Source organism: Amphiprion ocellaris, chromosome 16 (assembly GCF_022539595.1).
Source record: "Amphiprion ocellaris isolate individual 3 ecotype Okinawa chromosome 16, ASM2253959v1, whole genome shotgun sequence".
Classification (NCBI taxonomy): domain Eukaryota; kingdom Metazoa; phylum Chordata; class Actinopteri; family Pomacentridae; genus Amphiprion; species Amphiprion ocellaris.
In genome coordinates this window covers 3,227,126-3,249,852 of record NC_072781.1, presented here as the reverse complement: position 1 = coordinate 3,249,852, position 22,727 = coordinate 3,227,126, and the positions used below count along the sequence as shown (strand labels likewise).

The following is a 22,727-nucleotide window of genomic DNA, read 5'->3' as shown; positions in this document are numbered from 1 at the left end:
AGCATACATACACCAAAAACTGGAAGGATGCTAAATATTGAATCTAATAATTGACCAATCTGACAACCCTAATCTGCTTCAAAAATCTTCTAATATGACATTCTTTCATATTAAATAAACACTAAGGTTGACCCAGTGTCAACTAGAGATGGAGGGAAGCTGCATCCAAGTGTGCCAGAGCAGGCAGAAAACATCAGACTGCATTCCTCAAGGTCTCTCCTGCCCTTTACCCTGCAGCTCGTCAGATAATCAGTCGGCCTCTCCGACCAGCGGCGGCCGTGGAGTCTGGCTCTCCGGCTCAGCGGCTGCCAGCTGAAAGTCATTGGCCATGTGGCTTTTATTAGGCTCCCATTAGGGGGCAGGGGGACAACGCTGCACGTGTGTGAGCACGCGCACGTGTGTGTTTTAGTCGGTCAGATGGGGGAAGGGGCGTCTTCACAACAGTGAACAGTGGGAATGCACTGTAGTTACCCCCCAGGCTCTGGTTTACCCCAGTCTGCCTCGCACAAACACGCACAGTCAGATGAACAGACACACAGTCCGTTTGTGCATGCAAGTAGTGTTTAGTCATGCACATGTCAGAACACACACGCACGCACGCACGCACGCACAGAGCGCCTCCTTTGTTTAGTCTGTCTGAAAGTCTGTGAATTATCAGCAGCGATCTGGTCTGATCTTCTGAAAACTTACTTTTCTAAGTGTGTTTATGACCATCAGTGACTGCAGGATTATTATTGCCTGAATACGGTGTGAAAACATTCACAGTAAATAAACTGCAACAACTATATGACCAAAAACATATCCTCTCTTTTCACTTCTGCTGAAGGGAAACAGTTGGCAGCCAAATTCAAATCTCACAGTCTACATACATTACATGGATAAATATGGCCAAACATATGGCTGGCAAAAATCAGAACTGGTTTAACTGATGTACCGCTCAATGGGCAGAAATCCTTTATGACAGTAGCTTCAACAGAAAAAGACAACTGTTGACAGCTGACAGCTGACAGAAGGCATAAACTGAGGGGCTTGAAAGTTTTTTTTGTAAAACAATAGTTCAGAAAAAGGTGCTTAGTGTGTGTCGGATAATGTTTTGTGCTTTTATATGATCTCATTTTAAAGGAGTAGAAGATGAAGTAGCACAGTTAAGATAAAAAACAAGAAAAGAATGAATATAAATAGGGAATCTAATATAATAAAATGGTTTTAGGTCTTCACACTAATACGAATATTTCTCAGGATATCTTTTTCCTCTGCATTTTACCCTCTCATTGTACATGCAAACAATGTTTTGGGTCATTAAAATGGAGAGTTTCTCTCTTTTTCAAGTGCAGATTTTTACAAACTCTGGTTTGTGTGGATTTATGTGGACATGCAAACAGAAAGCAACAATAATAGCTGATGTATACTGGTTTCTTTATATTTTGTTGGCATGAGAATGCTGCTTCACTAGCATGCAAAGGTAGAGCAGGGCTGTATAGCTGAAAAAAATCTAATTTTAGTTGTTATTGATCCATGTTTAATTACCTGTTTTTAAGAAGACACAAGCCTATTTTGTATTTAACCACTTTACTCTATTTATCAAAGTATGAAAAACACTCACAAACAAAAACCCCACATAAATAAAACTCAGAAAGGATAAATGAATGATCTCACCTTGATGCACGTAAATAAAGAAAGCCAGTTAAAGCCAGAGGTGCTTGGAGTGCGATCAGGATGAAGCTGCTGCAGTGGTTGACCTGGACTGGGTGGAACTGGACTGGGACTCTGCAGTGACCTCCTTGTGCACCCCAACATCCTGCAGGCCTCACAGCGGGCTGCTGGGAGTGTGATGTGCTGTGGTATTTTTAGACCATTTTGCAAGGACAGCCACCCGTCCCTTTAGGCCACAGCCTCTACCAGGGAGGATGGAAGTGACAAGAAGCCCAGCAGCTCGGACTAGTGAGCCTTGGAAGACCTGAGCGACGGAGGGCAAAGGGGTCCATAATCATAAGACTGGCCGTTTGTAAGCCAGGAAATTTCAAACTTGGCATTTGTTCGTACAATTAGTGTTTTCATTATGTGCTTTCATGGCAGTTTGCATCAAATACTTTTCATAATCAAAATCAGAAATACTTTGATAAATATCAGTAGAAAAATATGTCCTAAAATTTTAAGTAGAAAACAGTATAAGCATAAATGCAAAATGTGCAGAAAATAAAATGTCAATATACAGTGTAATATTATAATTTTAAAGCAAATATGCCATCAAATAATTTTCTTACAGCTATTGATGAGGTTTTACCTCTGCAGAAACAATAAAGTGACAGAATGTGTCTGATGTTTGTTGTATTGTTGAGGTAGACGAGCTTGGTATTCTTGTTAGAGCATTTGTAGTCATTCTTGTGTTCCTGTGTTTAAGCAGATATTTTGTTAATACGATGGTCCTGTGGACAGAATTAGTTTTTAAAGGGTAGAGGAAGATATTCAGTTAAAAATATCTGTTTTATATTTACACCACTGTTCAAAAGTTTGGGGTCATCCAGACAATTCCATGTTTTCCAGTAAAACTCCCACTTTTCTCCATGTGCTAACATAACTGCACAAGGATTTTCTAATCATCAATGAGCCTTTCAACACCATTAGCTAACACAATGTAGCATTAGAACACAGGAGTGATGGTTGCTGGAAATGTTCCTCTGTACCCCTATGGAGATATTCCATTAAAAATCAGCTGTTTCCAGCTACAATAGTCATTTACCACATTAACAATGTCTACACTGGATTTATCATTCATTTAATGTTATTTTCACTGAAAAAAAAATGTTTTCCTTTCAAAAATAAGGACATTTCTAAGTGGAGAAATGAACAACAAACCTAAACTGGAGAAAATGCCAGTTTGACCAGTATTATTTCATGGTAATAATACAGTTACTGCCTGTGACGTTAAATTCACCTCCAGGCAGTTCTGAGGATGCTGCATCTTGTCGTGTAAAAGCCCTGAAATAATCTGAAAATAATGCTCGTCCAACTCCGTCCTCTCCTCCACTGAGACGGCCTGAACACACTCTGGCGTTCTGTCAAAGCAGCATCAGCTTGTATGTACGAGTTTTATCACAGACATGCAAGTCATCAAGCCCTGAACAAGGCGATTCATCCCGGCAGCAGAGAGGGTTGTAGCACATGCACGCACACTTTTTTTTCTCTTCTTGTTCACTCACATCCTCACATGCAGATTAACAATGGCAGTGCAGGAAGACGGTTTAGTCGCTGTCCTTCTGACCTCTGGTTTCCTGCCAGGAGGATGAAACAGGGTGAAAAAGGAAGGCTGGACGAGTGAATTTAAACACTCATCTGTAACAATGTTATAGGAAGGAAGGAAGGATGGGTGTTGCAGAGAATAAATGGATGGATGATGTATAAGAAGGGAGGAAAAGGGTGATGGAGAAAAGACCAGCAGAGAGAAGAGCAGCACCTCCTTGAAGCCTCCTTGATGGTGCTGCTGCTGCTGGAGGGAGATTTCTTCTTTCTATTTTCAACCTCGCCTCTTTGCTTTCCTCCTGCTCCATCTCCTGGTTTCTCTATTTCTATATTCTTCCCTCTGTGTTTGTGTTGCTTGTACTTGGCGGTGCTTTTCCCCTCTTTTGTCTCTTTTCCTTTCATCTCTCCCCCCTTAACCGTCTCTCCCTCTTGTTCTCCCTCTCTAGCCGTATAAATTATTTATCCTATGAGGTCCCTTATCTTTCCTCGGTTGGCTCCAGTAGATTTGCTGAGCTTAAATCCCCTTCCCTGACGAGAATAGGTTCCTATGGCTCTAATAGAGTATTGTTAAGCCGTGCAGCAGTTGAGAATTAACTTTTATCTGCTGTCACCCTTCTAGGTCCAAATATTCTCTCTATACGCTTCATACTTCTTTTATATCGTAAATGGAAGTGCTGATAATGAATGCATACGTTTAGTGTTTGTCTCCAGCACTGACAGACTGACGAGGCTCTGCTCAGTGTTCACTAAGTCCTTGGTTGTTTAAATATTCTTTAGAAATAATCACTTAGCATTAAAATACATGTTAAGTAATACATTTTAAGTGTTGGAAATTAAGTTTTGCAAAAAATGGATGGATAACATGCAAGAAAGGGACACTCAGCATCCAAATTAACACTCTAAAGTTAAAGTATCACATGTGGGTGCTGCTTGTTACAAGCGCTCTTCTGCCGACTATCATAGAGAGAAGTGAGATTGAATAATCATTTAAATATAGAGAAAATAGTGCACACTTTTAGAAGGGCTCCTCTGAAGAGCGTTCATATTAGTAGTTATGCAAAAAGAAATGAAACAAGAGTTCGAGAGAGACGTTCGAACCCTCTAACCTCCACATATCTGGTCAGTGGCTGCTGGATTAAACCAACACTTGACTCTTATTTTACCTCTGCACACATTTCATAACATCAAGCCTGATCTCCCTCTGCATACAGGCACCCATTAGCATCATTTTTCTACAGGTAAGTTTGTCCACTAGATCTAAAGAACATCTGTAAATATCAGAAAGAGATGCTGTGAGTCCATCTCCAAATGTTTTCTCCTGGTGTTGTTGCTGTTGCTCCTTTTCAGGTAATGAAAAGTTTGCCTTGTAACTGAAAGAGAGTGTTTTAAGCCAAACCGTGATTTTTTCTATACCTTATATAAGTGTTTTTTGTGCCTAAACTATTCCAAACTGCGAGTGAAATGAAAAAATAATGGATTTAATGTTGTGGAAATGAGAACAGGTGGGACTGCTGGAACATTTTGAACTTCTTTACATTTGTTTAACTGTCTGACCAAAAAGCTGGAAACCTTCCCTCAGAGCTATAGAAAAAACAAAGTCTACCATGTTTCCTTGGCTGCATCACAGCATAAATTCAATTACACTTAAATTTCCATTTTATAACATAAAACATTTAAGCATCCGCCAACCTAATGAGTAAATCAACAATGAACTCATGTTCAGAAGAGGAAAGTTGCTGCTGAACTCCAGCTTTCCACCAGCTGTGAGGAAAAAAAATCCAACTAGCCTGACGTCTCTGATTGGACTGTGACCAAAATGTTCAGTATAATCAAAGTTTCAGTTCATGGAGAGCAGCTCGGCAGCAGGTTTCTCACCATATTCCTGATGATTTGTGCTTAGAATTCACACATGCGCTGATGCCGGCTTGGGCTGAGGATGCAGCTGCAACTGTCATGAGTGTAATATTGAGCTCTGAGCTGCTCAATAACGCATTGATTTGTGTGCTTTAATCGATTCAAGAGGAATGAGAGAAGGGGAATTGATTTGATTGTGTGGAGGATTCTGTAAAATGGATGGGTCCTGTCAAAGGGTGCTTTGGCTTATTGAGTCGTCTCGAAGGAACAACTGGATCGTCTGTTTCTTGGTGCTTTTTTTTTAATCAACAGAGCCGTTATTTGATAATTTATTCCCATGATTCAATTCTCATTTTTAATCGCTTGGAAATTCCCACAAAGATTGAAGTCATGAATCTAAATTCAGTATTCCTGTTGTTTGTCTCTTCCTGCTGGGATGATCAGCCCATTAACTGAGAGGCAAACGGAACCCCACACACTGAAAACGTACTGCCACTAATCTGGATTTATTATCATTACAGCCGGACGGCGTTAGCACTCGCTGCCCTCTGGGCCACATGATGAGCTGCTTTATCACACAGCCGGATTCAAACAGGGGAAAGACACACAGTCCTGGTGCAGACGCAGATGCACACATCATGCATATACCAATATACCCTAACGCTTAGTCAGTGCAACACGCACCACCTGGTTGTTCAGCCCCAAATCCCACAGATGAGCTCAGGCCTGTTGAGCAGACGAGCAGCTGTTTACGGGTTTCAGCAGTTTCTGACAATATGTCCTGACATGTGGAAGAGTTGCTGGATGTTCATGCTGCCAGCCCGCTAAACTGTGGAAAACACTGTGGCACCGTGACTGGAGGAAGAGGCTTTATAAGGGGAAACTGTAACAACCCAAGAATTTAGCTAATTGGAAGTAAATGTGGTAAGAGAGAGGCCTTACAATGAGGCTAAGCTGGTATGCTAACCACGAAATCTAGATTCTTACGGGAAAATAAATGTAATTTTTCAGATGAGTGAGACCCCATCTGCCAAGTAAACAACCATGACCCAGATAATTTTATAACTATGCTTGAAAAAAACATGTAAAGCTTAATTTTAAAGAAGGACTCAACAAATAGAACCATTTATTAGTCATTAGCTTTTATTATTTACCAGATCTGTCAGTTTGAGGTGAAGGTTTCCACTGTTTTGAACAAAACATCAATTAGTAGAATTTATTCATCAACCTCTGTATGTTGTTGCCACTTAAAAAGCCACAAAAAGAATGCTTGACAAGTCAAAGCACACTTAAAATACTGGCAAATTATGTGTTGCTTGCTTGGTCTTTACAGTCATTTTGTTTTGGTTTTCATGAAGACATATTTAAAGTCGTTTGCTCTGTGTTTTTTTTCTTTCAGAGCAAGGTCTGGAGGAGATGAAGAAACTGTTGCTGCTGTTGCTCGGCTGTGCTGTTCAGGTAAGTTCATCAAACGCACCTTTTCCATTAATCTGACTGCATCTGAACGTGTCGACTTCATTCCTGAATGAACACTCTACTCGCTTTTCTTTAAATGTTTGAGTCCCGTGAAGTTGTCTTTCCACATTCTTTCCAGTATCGGTCCAAAAATATCACTGAAAGCAAAGACACAGTTCACTCATTCACTCAAAAACACCTTTCTCATTTACTTTATGCTATGACTTCACCTCTATTACAAACTAAGATGTCAATAAAGATAAAACTTTACAGCAATGAAGACCGACTTTAACAGCTCCTGTGAATGAAACTCAGCAGTAATGAATGTAATCTTGGTTTTTACAGTGCTAACAGGCGCTGATGTTTAGTTTGTTGCTTCCAGCTGTTTGTAGGAGTCTTTCCTCTGAGTTTATTAAATACCTGCAGAGAGTTGCACACATTTACGCACCTGGAACAACAGCAGCAGCTTTATTGCTACATTATATCCAGTAAACACAAAAAAAGCTTTAAAGTTTGTACATAATGTGAGATATGAGCATGCTAGTATGTTATTTTCTTTGAAATTTATTGATTTAGCTATTTCAGTACTGTGTGAACAATGTTTAAAGCAACTAAGTTTCCCCCGATAACATATGTGTTTGCAAACAACATTGGAAACTATGAATTAAAAGATTTCACTTTTCAAATCGAGTTGTTAGTCAGTTTGTGAGGTAAACTTCAAAACTTAGTTTATAAAACAAGTTAGGTAGGAAAATGTCCAAAAAATATATATGTCAGTGAACGTGCCATGTTTAGTTAGCTCACCTCTGATTGGCTGAGAGTCAGCAGTAGAGAGAGCTGGGAACGGTGGCTAATTCTGGAGCTAAGTTATGGGGTTTTTCTAGTTATTCTGGCGTTGGCTACGGTCCACAGTAGCCTGTGTGAAGGTTCAATAAACCAGCAGAGAACCAGATAAAGTCTCATTCATTCATCACAGAGGGTCGCTACAATATGTTGACCTGTTTTTACAACTTGAACAATGTTCGTCGGTGTTCTGAGCGTTTTATTGTATCCATCTCCACTTCCATGGAGACGGCTTTCCTTTTCTTCGAAGCATCAGAAGAGTCTGACTTACGCTGGGAGCCATAATGAAATTCGTGAATGTAGCACAATCCAAGGTAGTGTACAACCGGAGAATGTAAACAAAGCCGTCTGATAGCGCCGTGTGACGACGTATTCATCCGCTCATCAGCTAATTCCATGTAACCAGTTCTGACGTAACGATGAAACACCGTAGGTCGATGACGTCGTAAACCGAGGACCTTCTGTGTAAGTTTGAGGTTTGAAGCAAACTGAAAAAGGTAGGATATGAGTTGTATGGACACGCAGCAAGTAAATAATCTAAATTTCATTCTACTCGTTTTTAGTTATTATAAGGTTTTGGGTTTCTTTTCATTTTGTGTGATTTCTTTTCCTTTCTTGTTTGTTTTCGTCCGAATGGTATTGTGGCATGTCTGAAACCAATCAACTGATTATTTAAAGACCTTTAATCCTAAATTATCCCAGACATAGAGACAGGATTTCTCAGAATCTAACACAGAGCCACAGTTAAATTATTAGTTATATGGTGAATTAAAATGTAGTATTTTGTTTATTATTGTGCATTATGCCAAACAACCCCCTCCCATGAGGTTTTGAATTTAATAAAGTCCAGTTTAGCCTCTTGTTATGGTCATTACATTTAGTTTTGGTCATCTTGCAGCAATTAAGTTCCAAATCCACAAATCTAATTTTGGCAGCAGTCTCCATTTGTTTTGCCTCCCTTTATTACTACCACTGGTCCCTGTGATGGATGAATTAACTCCATCATACAGCTTAATGCAGTTGAATGAGTGGCATCGCAGACCTTTTCCTGTCTTGTGACAAAGCTCCCATTCAGCTCTTTCTCACACTAGACCACTGACCTTTCACCAGCTCTATTGTTTCATTGAAATGACTCCATATAGTTGCATTCATGCAGTCAACTCCAACTTCATACTGCGGCGACATCAAGCCTGCATTCAGCACAATTGTACCTTGAAATGAATGAGAATCATCATGCAGTGAAACTGAGGAGCACATCTCCGGTGAAATATCCTGTTCTGATCTCATATTCTGCCAGCAAGAGGGGAAAATTATCTCTGATGCAGAAGATAAACTTTCATTTGAAGGCTTGACTGCATTCCTAAACTCAACTACAGCTTCCTGGAAACCTTTTTTTTCCTGCTTTCTGTCTGCAGTGTCGGTCTACTAACCTCCACTTGACCCCAAACCTGCCCTAACATCTCTACTTTCTCCTCTGAAGGTTCATAAATTAAACTTGCACCTCTGTCACCTTTTGTTTACAGTGCGAGAAGAAGGAGGAGTACATTGAGCGGATCCAGACTCTGGATTTTGACACCAAAGCTGCCATAGCGTCCCACATCCAGGAGGTATTTCTGCTCCATGATAAACAAAACTGAAGAGAATTAACCCTCCTGTTGTCTTCATTTACGGGCACCAAAAAATATTGTTTCCTTGTTTGAAAAAAAAAATCCAAAAATTGAGCCAAAAAATTCCCCAAATTTCTGAAAATTTGCAAAACCTTCAGGAAGAAATTTCCAACAATTCCTTAAAAGTTTCCCTTAAAAGCTTTATTTTTTAAAAAATCCCCCAAATTTGGCAAGAAAATTCTTGTAAATGTTTTCAAAAAAATGAGTGAAAATCTTCCAAAAAAATCCTAAAAATATCTAAAGCGATTCCATATATATCAGTAAAACTTCTAATATTTTCTTGAAGAACATTCACATAAAAATCAACCAAAATCCAATGAAATTTGCTGGATTTTGGTTGATTTTTGTGAATGTTCTTCAGAAACATTATTAACATTTCTTTTTTCCACCAAAGAATGTTCAAAGATTTCCCAAAAATGTTGAAAATGTGGACATCAGAAGTTTCACTGTGAAAATCTATATTTTTTCCACATTTTCAAACTTTAAAACTGGTCAGTTTTGACCCGCAGGATGACACGAGGGTTAAGATGTTTGATGTTCTTAGATCTTGCCAGATGTCTTTAACTTCCATTATTTCATGTGTGGCAGTAGTGGGCTGGTAAGTAGTTGTATTTACTGTGTGGTAGTGAGAGTTCTGGACATCAGACGAAGCTTTATTGATGATATGATGGTGGTGATTTTAGGTGACGCACAACCAGGAGAACGTAGTGGACCTGCAGTGGTTGGAAAGTGGAGAAATGCCTCCTGAAGATCTGGACGGCCTCTCAAGAAACCTGGCGTTCCACCTTAAACGTCTGGTGGATGAAAGAGACACACAGCTGGAGGTAACAGCATGAATACAGTATAAATGTTTGTTATTGTGGAATTGAAGCCTATTTGAGGAGTAGAAGAACCAGCGCAGACCAAACTACAAACGTGTGGTTATTTCTGTGAGCTTTTAAAATCCTCTTGTTGTCGGGACTAGATTTGCTAATGAAACTTATGGGCTCTTTCTAGCAGCGTAATGTGGAAACTTTTCCTTTTTTTCTTTTTTTGGCTGTTACCACAAGAGAGAAGCCTCAGGAAGGAAGGGTTGCAACTGTTAAGCGTCTCATAGATGGTGTGTGTGCGTTTTACTTTGGCTCTATGAGTCATTAAATGAGTTTCCAACCCGTGGGGTGCAGATCTCCACCACTGATATAGCTGATTTCTTTTTGTGTGTGTGTGTCGGGGTTTCTAATAGCCTCCAGATTATCACTGTGTCGTCCAGCCGCTCTCAATTAAAATCCCATTTCCTGTCACGGGCACTAGATCAAAATAGGCTGTGTGTGGGACTGTGTGTACTTTTTACCCTGATGCCTGCTTTCTCTACTTTAGAGGCGATGGCAGCGCTTTGGTTGGATCTATACTTCTACTCTCCTCTTTGATTTTTAGCTAATTCCATCATCGATTCACAGCCCGATCCATCTGCTGCCTGTCATTTACACAGCTCCTCACCTGTCGCCTCTTTTTACCCTCCAGACTATAGTGGAGCTGACCCAGGAGAGAGACTGTGTCCAGTTGTCCCCGCTGGCTCCATGTCCCACCCAGTCTCCCGGCGACTCCCCCAGTATGAGGAGGACCGAGAGCCGACAGCATCTCTCCGTGGAGCTGGCCGATGCCAAGGCCAAGATCAGGCGCCTTCGGCAGGAACTGTGAGTGTCACGGCCTTATCAACCGGATAAGTAATTATTTAAATCGGACTAAAGGGACTAGCACAGGGAGGAACGGCAACTGTAGATAAAACTGCACACAAATGTCAGTGGCTGGAATAAGATGGTGGGTTTTTTTTACCTTGGCGGCACAAAAAATGCTCGAAAAATGTGACTTATTAGCAAAATCACACACAGCAATGCAGCTTTGGATTCAGGGTCTTGCCAAAAGACACTTCAGCATGCACCAAGGCTGGAGATCAAACCATCAGTTAGTGGACAACCTCTTACTGTTTCAGATTCCTTTATTATGGTTTGATTTGAATTGGGAAGATAAACTGATACTTAAAGGTTTTTATTTTTACTCTGTACCTTTTACCTCTTGCTTAATCAGTAATCAAGGCATCTACCATCATACTCATGTTGAGAAAAGGATATATACCCCAAAAATAAAATAAAACCCAGACTTTTTACAACTAAAAATAAGTGACAAAGCTTGTATTTTCCAATTCCTTAATATTTACAATCCATCTCTGTTGCACACTGATTGCATGCCAGTCTGGGGTTTTTTTTTGCCACTTTTGTCTGACTTTTCTGGCAAAGTTACTCATTTTTAGAAACCATGCTGGTTGCAATACAACATTTAAAGGCTAAGTATTATATTTTGGCCTTATTTACCACTTTTTTCGCCACCACCAGCCAAGATTATCTGGAAATTTTAATAGTTTACAGATTCAGCCTAAAACACTCACACATGTTCGATATTTACAAATGAAAATTATGAGGCTCCCGTTTAGCTACAGATTTAGATAAAACTCACTTCCTCTTCTTTTATTGTCATTGCACAGTTTAAAAAGAGTTTAAGCAGCAATTGTGTCAGTGCATTCACCAAATCAGACACTTATAATCTGTATAAATATGAAAGTCCAGTTAAAAAATTGTACTTGTAAGGGTAGTGTATGAAAACATCATATTATATTATAGCTTATTGTTGTAAGGACAGCTTGTCTGGTGTATTAAGAACTAAAAAACAGTAGTGTAGCTGGCTTAAAGTAGCACAAAATATACATACAAGCTGCAGTTGTATGTAAACATATGTAGAGGTTCAGTATATAAATATAAGGTGCACAGAGTAGAAGGTGGAAAAGGTGTAGATGCTTAGATAACCCATGTTGATGCATCTTCTTGCACTACAGTCATAATATTGCTTAATGTGTGATAACCCAGTTTTTCTGTTCTTGCAGTGTGAGGAAGTCTGAGATTAGAGAAGAATATCTGTAAAGTTTCTCCTTATGTATGTGATGCAACCTGATTTCAGAATCTGTCAGGATTTTGAAGCTCCTGTAGTCTGATCCTGGCATTAGTCAAGTGTAGTTCTCTAAAATCTTAATGGCTGCCGCGGGGCTCGAACATGAACCTGAAATAATAACAGCGATGAGGAAGAGTCCGGCCGTCCATTTCCTCTCTAGTTCATTATTACTCACAGGAGACTCTGCTGTTGTTGTGTCACACTGACTCACACCAACAAACACACACACACACAGGAGAGTGAAGCCTTTAAAGAGGCCTTTTAAATTCTGACTATGAATAACGGAGCTTCCGTTTTAAAGTGCAGAGACAAAGACTTACTTAGAGGGGAAGTATTTCATTGTTGCAGGAACATTTTAGACAGTCCAGCGTCATGAAGCTGCAGAAAACATGCAGTTCTTCCTACAGGGGAATCATTTGCACACTTCAGTAGGTCTGATTAGTAGCATTTAAATGAACACGAATGGCAAGATATTTGTCAGAACAGCTCAAATTTATCCAAAAACAATTTTGAAATGGCAAAATTAGCAGCCAGATGAAGCTTAGTCACATCCATGTAGACTTGTTAGTGCTGTCAGTGGGGAAACAATGTGAGAAAAACCAGCTGCAAAACTTGAAAATGTATTCGAAGGAGTGAAAAATGTTTATTTAGGCAGTGGTTTTGCATCAGGACATATTGTTTTTGTGTGCTTCATGAAGACAATAGTCTGTGTGAGGCCGAACTGAAAGCCTAAATTATGGTTCTTCAACAATACGTCAGAATGGAGAGCAGGTCAGCATCTGTTTGGTCACAAGAAAAGCCTGAAAAGCACCTTGAGTGACCTTAAAGCTCATTTATTGTGGTTCTCGTGCTGAAAGAGTCTGACATTAATCACAGTGGACATCTCCCTTGTACTTCCTTGACCTACATTATAACAATTTGTTCAGTAGACCTAAATAGGATGAGAAAAAAGCAAGAAAAGGAGTCATTTGTTTGTTGGTTGCTATGGCGTTGTTTACTTGTTGCCGAGCCGTCGGTGACAGATATTGTTGTGTGATGAGCCAGAAAAAGCCATGAAGTCTGGATGCAGTCTGATCACATGACTGAGTGTGTGTTTGTTGTGTCTATGCATGTATTGTAGATGTGTGTGTCTGCTGTGTGATGGAGTCCAGGTCAGAGCCGGAGGGTTTGCTTCACTTTTCCCACAGTGGACCGTTTGTTAACGCTGCTGTTAAAGCTACTGTGGTTTGGTTGTTATTTAACCCAGACACACACTGAGTTTATTCCTATAAAACATGTTTAGAGTCACATTCACTGCTGGTACACAGTGAATCTCTGAAACATTGGCTTGTGCTGCCCCTTAAGGTTTAGCTTATTAGTTTTAAAATAGTTGTTTTGATCTTTTCCAACTGTTACTGACCTAGAAAGATGTAGATAAAAAATGAATTTATGAGTTAAGTTGTTAGGAAAACATGGCAGCATTTATTGTACAGCAGTAATTCATTATAAACTGAAGCATATTTTCAAGGTTAGATGATTGTGACAGCAAGCAAATAGAAAAACTGAAACTATACATTCTAAAAAAATAAAAATCCTGTTAAACTGTTAAAAAAAATCTGCTTTTGTGCCACAAAGTCGTTAAAAAAATAGTGGAATACTGTGTTCAAAAAGTATAAAAATGGTGACAGTTACAGAAAATATCTGTAAAATATTATCCTTCTCTTTTTTTGCAAATTTAAACATAGTAAAGTAGTGAGACACAAATTGACAAAAATTAGACAAATGACATGAAACAAAACAAGAAGAGACAAAAAAATGGACAAAAAAGTTACAAAGTGACAAAAAATAGACAAAAACCACAAGTGAGACAAAAAGGAAACACAAAATGACAAAAACAAGAAACCAAATGACAAAATACAGACAAAAAAACAACAAAAATATTACAAAAATGAGACACAAAATGACAAAAAAACCAAGGAGCAGTAGTGTATTTTTTCAGTTTCACACATTGTGAAAGAACAAATGATACTGCATTTTTGTTGTGAGGATTATGTACAGTTTTAGGCATGTTTTTTGTTATTTTGAGTCTGTAAAATAAAAATTTAAAGAATTATTTGACATTTTTTAATAATTATATTAATCAACAGATTTGTTTCTTTCAAATATTGATATTTTTGCTAATATATGTACAGTTAAAAGTGTAAATTTAAGTTCAGACGCTGTAAACACATGAAAAAACAACAAATATTTGAAGTTATTTACAGTTTTGGATGCTTTTTTAATGATTAACATGTAAATTAGTACTTTTTCTTGATTTTTACTTGATATTATCTGTAATTTTACAAAAATTACAGTAAATTATTAAAAGATTACAGTAAACTCTTAAATATGTTCTTTTTTTTTTTTTTTTAACAGTGTAGCAAAAGCAAATCATTACCCCTTATGGTCAGTGTTGTCCTGTTTGACTTCAGGCTCAGGCAGTTAATACTCTAAGAATGTCAGTAAATCACTACAGTAACTGAACTAATGTCGACTCACTCAGGGAGCTTAGAGGCAGGAATGTTTCCACTCAGGACCAAAACCTCAAACTAAACAGGCCCCGAGCTTAAATTATTAAAGACTGATGGATCGATAAGCTCTTATGTTATCGGTTCTGCTCTCAGTTCTGGAGAAATTAAAAATATAGATTTCCGATTTATTATTGCTACATAAACATTATCTTTGTTCTCACCGGCTTCTGCTTCTAATTGGTGTGTGAACAGTTTGCAGCTCTCTGTCACAGATTTTGCTCTGAGGGACAACGACAGAAACTGAGGTTGAATTTCATTAGAGTTGATCTTGTCGCTACAAGTGCAGCAAGACTTTTGCATGCAAAAGACACCAAAAGCAGAAAAACGAGACATGTAACGACAAAAGTGAGAAACAAAATGACCAAAAATGAGACAAACAACACGAAACACAATAAAGAAGAGACAAAAAACTAGACCAAAAAAGTTACAAAGCGACAAAAAAATGGTCAAATGACAAAAACGAGGCAAAAAATGACAAAAGCAAGAAACAAAACGACCAAGAAATAGACAAACAACACAAGGGAGACAAAAAAAAACACAAAACGACCAAAACGCTACACAAACTAACGAATAAAGTGAAACACAAAGTGACAAAAATAAGACAAAAAAAACAAGGGAGACAAGCAGGAAACAAAAAATGAGAAAACGACAAAAACATGAGACAAATGACAAGTCAGACAAAAAAGACACAAAACAACAAAAACAAGACAAAATATTAGAAAAATTAGACGCAAACTGACAAAAATGAGACAAACGACACAAAACTAAGAGACAAAACAGCGCCATTAAATATCCATTCCTCAGCTTAATGTACACGTTATGCACAAAACAGTAATTAATTAGCAGAATGTTACACCAGAGCACTGTATCATCCTCTCATACAGTGAACACAGTATTTTCTTATTGTAGAAATGAATGTTGAAGGCCTGCAAAGTGGATTTTCATTGATTGTGTTGTAATATTTGCCAAATTGAGCTGCTTGCAGATGATAGTAATATAGTTTCAATTGAGCTTCCAATAGCAGTCAGTACTGCAGGGTTGAAAATGCTTTGTGTTTGCTCTCAGAAAGACAAGGATACGTTTTTTCCAGATAGGTTATAGAAATATCAAGATGAGGGTAGCAGGGAGATAACATTTATCAGACTAGGAGTAAAGGCTGCTTCTGTTTCTTTGCTTTTTAAATAAAGCTGTGAATACAAGCGTGCATGTTCAGCTATTAACATAAGCAGCTGCATCCATAATACGAGCCCAGCACTAATCTGCCGTGCTGGAGCTGACAGGTGTTTGTGATTTGAGGAAGGAGGAGGACGAGGAGAAGACTGCAGGAGGTGGAGGAGGGTTAACTGATGAAACGAAAACAGAAACATGTGAGGGAACATCCTGCCCGAATACCGACTGACTTCAGCCGCGGGAGGAGGAGGAGGAGGGAGATGAATGAGAGAGCAAAAGAAAAGAGTGCAAGAACAGAAAGGATGCCTTCGCTTATTGAGATGCACGGCGAGACTCCAGAGGGCTGTAATCAGATCACACATCAGATGTTCAGTGGAGCAGCGTCTCAGGAATGCCGTGGGTTTCTTTCAGGGCGGCGCGACACTTTCTCCCTGGATGCTCTGAGCCTGGAGAATCCACACATAAACACAGCACAAATGTCAAGCTGCACTCATTCGCTGTCATTTAAACAAACAATACAGAGGAGGCTTTGATAGGATGCAGAAAAACACCACTGCACTGCAAAAACTCACAATCTTACCAAGTCTGTTTGTCTTATGTTTAGTCAAAATGTCTCATCCCACTTGATTTAAGATAAATTCACTTAACAAGTGACATTTCAGCAGATGGAGGGACTTGTTTTAAGACAATGCATCTTAAATATCTTGTTAAGTCAAACAATCTTGAAATTATCTTGTTTTGAGTTGAATTTTACAAGAAAACTCAAAATAAGTTTAACCCTCGTGTTGTCCTGCGGGTCAAATTGACCCAGTGTTTCCTCTAGGATTTTTTCCCAGCAGCAGCTCTGCTCCTGCACACACACACACACACACACACACACACACACACACACACACACACACACACACACACACACACACACACACACACACACACACACACACACACACACACACAAAGAGTAGATACTGAGAGCAACACAGTTATCTGTAGTTTACCTTAGTACTCGCGAGTACCCGATACAGTGCAAGACTGCTGTGAAGGTGAAGACAAGCGGCGGTGGAGTATTTGCAACGATTAAAAAAAAAAAAAAAAAATTTAATAAAAAATTTAAAGGAGCGGCACTGGGATTTTAGTGTGAATTTAGTGGGATTTCAGAATGAATGTAGAGGAAACCCTGTGACCCTTTTTAAAGTTTGAAAATGTGGAGAAAAATATATATTTTCACAGTGAAACTTCTGTCCCCATTTTCAACATTTTTGGGAAATCTTTGAACATTTTTTGGTGGAGAAAAAGAAATGTTAAAAATGTTTCTTAAGAACATTCACAAATTTCACTGGATTTTGGTTGATTTTTATGTGAATGTTCTCAAACAAAATATAATCACTTTAGATATTTTTAGGATATTTTTTTGGAAGATTTTTACTCATTTTTTGAAAATATTTACAAGAATTTTCTTGCCAAATTTTGGGTATTTTTTAAACTAAAACTTTTAAGGGAAACTTTTAAGGAGTTATTGGAATTTTCTTCCTGAAGGTTTTGCAAATTTTCAGAAATTTGGGGAATTTTTTTGCTGAATTTTTGGATTTTTTTCAAACAAGGAAACAATATTTTTTGGTGCCTGTAAATGAAGACAACAGGACGGTTAAACAAGCGATACAGAGGAGGGTTTGATAGGATGCAGAAAGACACTACTGTTAAAGGTGAAGGAATGCTAAATTTCTCTCTCTTGTCGTTGAGCCTCAGGGGAAGGTTTGAAGAGTAGTCTGACTGTTTTCTTTTATGTGTTATGAAGTCCAGCAGAAGAATGTTGTTTATTAGTTGCCAAATTCAGGCCAAGAAACAGGAAAGACAGTCGTCACAGCTCACACACACCAGACACAATGGGCTATTTTTACTAAAGAAACTGGGTTAGTGGATTCTCTGATGTCTTTAAATCAACATGTCATCAACAGTCTTATAACGTTCAACGGGAAACTCCCTGTTCTGTGTGTCACCAGACTTTATTACTTAGATCAACTGCAGATCTAATCTAGTGTGACGATGTTAAATGTTGATTAAAAATCTAGTTGGTTGTGTGTTTTTGTTTAAATGGATTATCTAATGGTTTCTAGGGAAAATCCTTCAAATTCAAAGGGCTTATCTTGTCTTAATAAGCAGCTTTGCCTTTATTAACTGCAAATACACGACTACAAAGGACATATTTAGCTGTATGTTTGTTTTGCTTTAACTGGGTTTTAATAAATTGCTTGAAATATGTCTTTATGATCTTATTTTGAGAGTTAAAAAAGAAACTTGATTGTTTAAAATTCACCTTACTATGTGAAGTGCTATGGGGTGACATATGTTGTCAATTGCTGCTATATGAATAGAATAGAACTGGAATTAAAATATCATTCAGAGAGCCCAAGTAAAGCAAAATTCACCATCATGTCCTGCTTGTTTTCAGCAATAGCATGCCTACGTCATTTCGGAAAAGTTCATACAGTCCAGCTACTGAAACAAAAATACAGAAAATTAATGGGAAAAAAAACTAGCAAACTTTTCTGTGCAACTAATGGGCCGTAATTAAATGATTTATCTGAAAGCTTTGAAATGGAAACAGCCCTAAAGGAATGTCCTTGTTCTGGAATAGACACACATGCACGCTTACTTAGTAAAAAAAAAGTGCCACATGATTTCTAGTGGAGAGATTCATGTTAATTGTACTGGCAGAAACATGATCTTCTTGCTTTTCCGATGTAGAAACTGGTGTGATTCCTTCAGCCTCTCCTCTTTTTTTAGGTTAAACTCTCTGACCTTTTTAAATTTCATCCTCCTGTGTGTTTTCCAGAGAGGAGAAGAGCGAGCAGCTTCTGGACACCAGGCAGGAGCTTGAAAACATGGAAGCCGAGCTCAGGAAACTTCAACAAGAGGTAAAGCCGACAGTTACACACCTACATGCAAAAACACACACATGACTTCTCTTCAGCCTCCTCCCTCCTCCGTCTAAGCACTTTGTTTCTGTAATGCCGCCAGCCTTTAATCAGCTGGCCTGTGACTTAGCTCATTAGGGGCTATTAGAGCTATCTTTAGTGGAGCAGCGTGGCTTTTGATTTGGAAGTGGGCGACAATCTGACGTGTGAAGTGCAGTAAACAAGGTGGATGAGTTCAGGGCATGGAGGGCAACTTGTGTGTGTGGATGCGTGTTTGTGACCATTGATAGTGTGCAGAGTTTGTTCTGGTCTTTATCTCTTTATGTAACAGAGACGAGCACAAGTTAATGTCATTAGAGTTTATAGATAATCTACCTGTCATGCAAGATAACAAACCCAATTTACCCACGGAGTTATGAATAAATGAGTGTTTTTCCGTTATTTTTCATGAATGAATTTTTCCCCGCAGAGCTACCAGCTGCTGTCGGACGCCCGCTCGGCTCGGGCCTACCGCGACGAGCTGGACGCGCTCAGAGAAAAGGCGATACGAGTCGACAAGCTGGAGAGCGAGCTGATCCGTTACAAGGAGAGACTCCACGACATCGAGTTTTACAAGGCCAGAGTCGAGGTACAAAACTGCACACACAGATCCAACACCACCTTCAAGCCAAGCCTTAATTATCACAGAAAACGGCGCAAGTGTGGCTAATAATCCCACAATGCAAAATCTCAATGTGCAGCCCAAGTTTTAACTGTAAATGTGGATGTATTTGAATTAAAAGCTGAACTATTTGCAACTGTTTGCTCATCATGCATCCAAAACGTCAACACAGTTTGAATATGGACTATTTTTGGCATCAACCTTTTGTAGAAAAACAAAAAATAGTTCAATTCTATTAAAAAATTAACTTTTTTTTTTTACCTTCTGTGGTCAATTCAAGGCTCACAGAGCAGTTGGACACAACCTTAGCAACAACTTTACAATTGTAGTAGCGGCCATGTGGTGATTAAAATAGAATAATAAAATTACATTTAAATTTAAAAATTAAAAATGGAACATGCTGGGAATTCAAATTAGGACCAAAAGTTTGAGCAAGTTGTAATGATATATGTCAAAAACAAGCACACTGTTTTCTATTACATTTGAACTTCACATTACAGAGATAAACAAGTATAAAAAAAAGTATTAAAAAAAGATGCTTTTACTCTCAAGCAACCATTGAGAGTTGAAATATGCAAAAACATTCTGCATGCTAAAAGCAGTAGTGATAGTAGTGTATATATGATACTAAAAATACAGATTTTCTGAAGAAGTTTTGTTCCTGCTACAGAACAGTTTCTTTGTTTTGTTGTTGATCTTCTCTTCCCTGTCGATGTTGTGGTTTCTGTAGGAGCTGAAAGAGGACAACCAGATCCTCCTGGAGACAAAGACGATGCTGGAGGAGCAGCTGGATGCGACCAGGACACGATCCGACAAACTGCACCTCCTGGAGAAAGAGAATCTGCAGATCAAATCCAAGATCCACGACCTGGAGATGGTAAGATGGTGGAGGTGTTTGTTCGTATTTCGATGTGAGGATGAGTAACTTCAGCACTTCTGTGTTCCATATTTGTTCATCTTGACACGTTCTCCAATCTTTCCGGTGTCTCCAGGAGCGGGACATGGACCGTAAGCGAATGGAGGAGCTGCTGGAGGAGAACCTGGTGCTGGAGATGGCTCAGAAGCAGAGCATGGACGAGTCGCTGCACCTCGGCTGGGAGCTGGAACAACTGTCCAAGACGCCAGAGCTGACCGAAGGTAGGAAAAACAAAAACACGGGGAAATATGGGCCACCTGAGTTGACCTGGTTAGAGGCTCCAGAAGGCCGACTGACAGCTTTGGTCATTGGCTCTTGATCCTGGCTTCGTCTCTTCTGCATTTGCCAGCCTCCACTGTGTTTTCCTTCCGCTCGGTTAAGAGCTGTAATTAATATTCAGTGGCTCCAGAAAGATAAGCTGTGTGTTTGGATTATCAGAGCTGCTAAGAGGGTTAACTAGCCAGGGATCTGGATAAAGGCATTGTGTGGCTGTTTGTCTGTTAAAATGGCACTTTAAAAGCTTTAACACCTGCAGAGTCAGACCACTGGGCTTTGTATTTGTTTATTTGTTGGGTTTTTTTGTAATCTCAGTGCTATCAGGAGTTTTTTTTAGTGATTGGTGTGTCTCAACCTTCATGCTCAGGCATGTTATGTTAAAAAGTCTGCAAATTTATGCCATTTTTTCGTACCAGAAACTGTGAAAACAAAGAATTGTCAGATTTCCGACTCTCAGATGGTTCGTGTTAACCAAATCACAAGTTTAAAATCATGGTATTCCACCAAGATTACTTTAGTCTGCATGTCTCATTTAGAAATCCACTAAAAATAAATAATTTTCTCTAACCAGTCTCTGAAAAAAATCAATTGTGACTGACTCAAACTGGGCTGAAATGCAAATTGTACTTACATGAAGCAAAAATTAAACTAGTGTGGAAATAAATTTTAAAAAGAAATAGAAAAAACATCACCTTTTTTATGATTTCTGGTACTATAACTGTGTCATACTGCAGAAAATGTAACCAAACCTAAGCTTAAAATCATGATATTGTATCAAAATGACTTTATTCTACAAGTTTCATTTAAAAATATACCAAAAATCAGCCATTGGCAGCAACCAAAGTCTGTAAAAAAAAACTAAATATTCTGTTCTATTCATGGTCACAACTGAGGGTATATGTTGATTCCATGATTCTCCTCATTTCTTTTCTCCTTTTTTATGATTTATGGTATTTTAACTGTTACACTACAGATAAGTTCTCTGTACTTGTAGCCGTGGTTGTGTTGTTTCCACAGAGCTGTGGGACTTTAAATTGCATTTAGTAAAATGAGCCCAGAATGAATAAAAATGTGTCAGGAGGCAAATATGCCAATCAACTGCTTGAGGTTCATTTTATTGTTTAGTTCAACATGTTGCTTCTGCCTGTGACTCAGTCCCTCAGAAGTCTCTGGGCGAGGAGGTGAATGAACTGACCTCGAGCCGCCTGTTGAAGCTGGAAAAAGACAACCAGACCCTGCTGAAGACGGTGGAGGAGCTCAGAGGAGCAGCGTCTCAGGACACCGTGGCAAAACTGGCCAAAGTCAACCATGAGAACCAGAAACTGAACCAGAAGGTAAGCAACGGACTGTGGGTTTATACATTTCTCTGTGGTTGGGTGGGAACTAGCTGACAGTTCTGAATAATTTTATGTTTTCTCTTCAGGTGAAATGTTTGTTTAATGACTCAACGGTAAAATTACACACGTGGGATTTAGAACTCTTGTCTTTATATAGTCAAAACAGAGAGATGTGAGTAATTAGTAAACTCTTAGTTGTATAGTTTTGTCAAGATAAAATGGGTTTAGTGCCTTCAAATTGCCTGTAAAGTAATTTGTCCATCATGAGAAATACTTCTTGGGATGGATGGATGGATGGATGGATGGATGGATGGATGGATGGATGGATGGATGGATGGATGGATGGATAGATGGATAGATGGATAGATAGATAGATAGATAGATACTTTATTAATCCCAAGTAAAATTCAAAGTATTCAACATCTTAGAAACATTAAAGGTTACTATATACTCTTAAAAAACTTGCTGTACAATACTATAAACAAAACATTTCTAAGTTAAAAATCTATAGAAATACTAATTTAACTACTAATAACTAAGGTTATTGTAATTTTGAAAATATACAGATTGATATACCTGGAAATACCTTTAATTTCTGACTGTCTGAAAAGTTAACATCCAGTTAGAGCGTAGATGCAGCAGATTCACAGCACTGCTTCTATTTTGAGACACTTTTAATTTTCTGCCTCTCATCAGGCTCACCATCAACATTAGCATCTTGCACCAGCACTCCTCCATCATATATCACCCCAACACTTGGCTTTAGACCTTTTTCACAGCACTGACAATGAGGAATAAAACGAGGGGAAGAAGCAGAGAGCATACAGAGGGGTGGAAAGGAGGATGAAAGCAAAGCTGTAAATCC

At 38.8% G+C, this 22,727-nt stretch overlaps 1 protein-coding gene across 11 annotated transcripts in view; it reads left to right on the top strand.

Moving 5' to 3' along the window:
• Positions 1 to 22,727, top strand: part of LOC111563983 (girdin) — a 99,258-nt gene that overhangs the window by 47,459 nt on the left and 29,072 nt on the right. For all 11 annotated transcript variants that reach the window (XR_008604340.1, XM_055018512.1, XM_055018510.1 and 8 more), the window contains 9 exons: positions 6,494 to 6,552; positions 8,916 to 8,999; positions 9,743 to 9,883; positions 10,560 to 10,732; positions 18,591 to 18,672; positions 19,142 to 19,300; positions 20,064 to 20,210; positions 20,326 to 20,470; positions 21,681 to 21,859. Coding sequence is in view for 10 of the 11 variants with exons in the window: in XM_055018512.1 (XP_054874487.1) it covers positions 6,494 to 6,552; positions 8,916 to 8,999; positions 9,743 to 9,883; positions 10,560 to 10,732; positions 18,591 to 18,672; positions 19,142 to 19,300; positions 20,064 to 20,210; positions 20,326 to 20,470; positions 21,681 to 21,859 (1,169 nt within the window). In the remaining variant the exon portion in view is untranslated. The remainder of the gene's footprint in view (positions 1 to 6,493; positions 6,553 to 8,915; positions 9,000 to 9,742; positions 9,884 to 10,559; positions 10,733 to 18,590; positions 18,673 to 19,141; positions 19,301 to 20,063; positions 20,211 to 20,325; positions 20,471 to 21,680; positions 21,860 to 22,727) is intronic.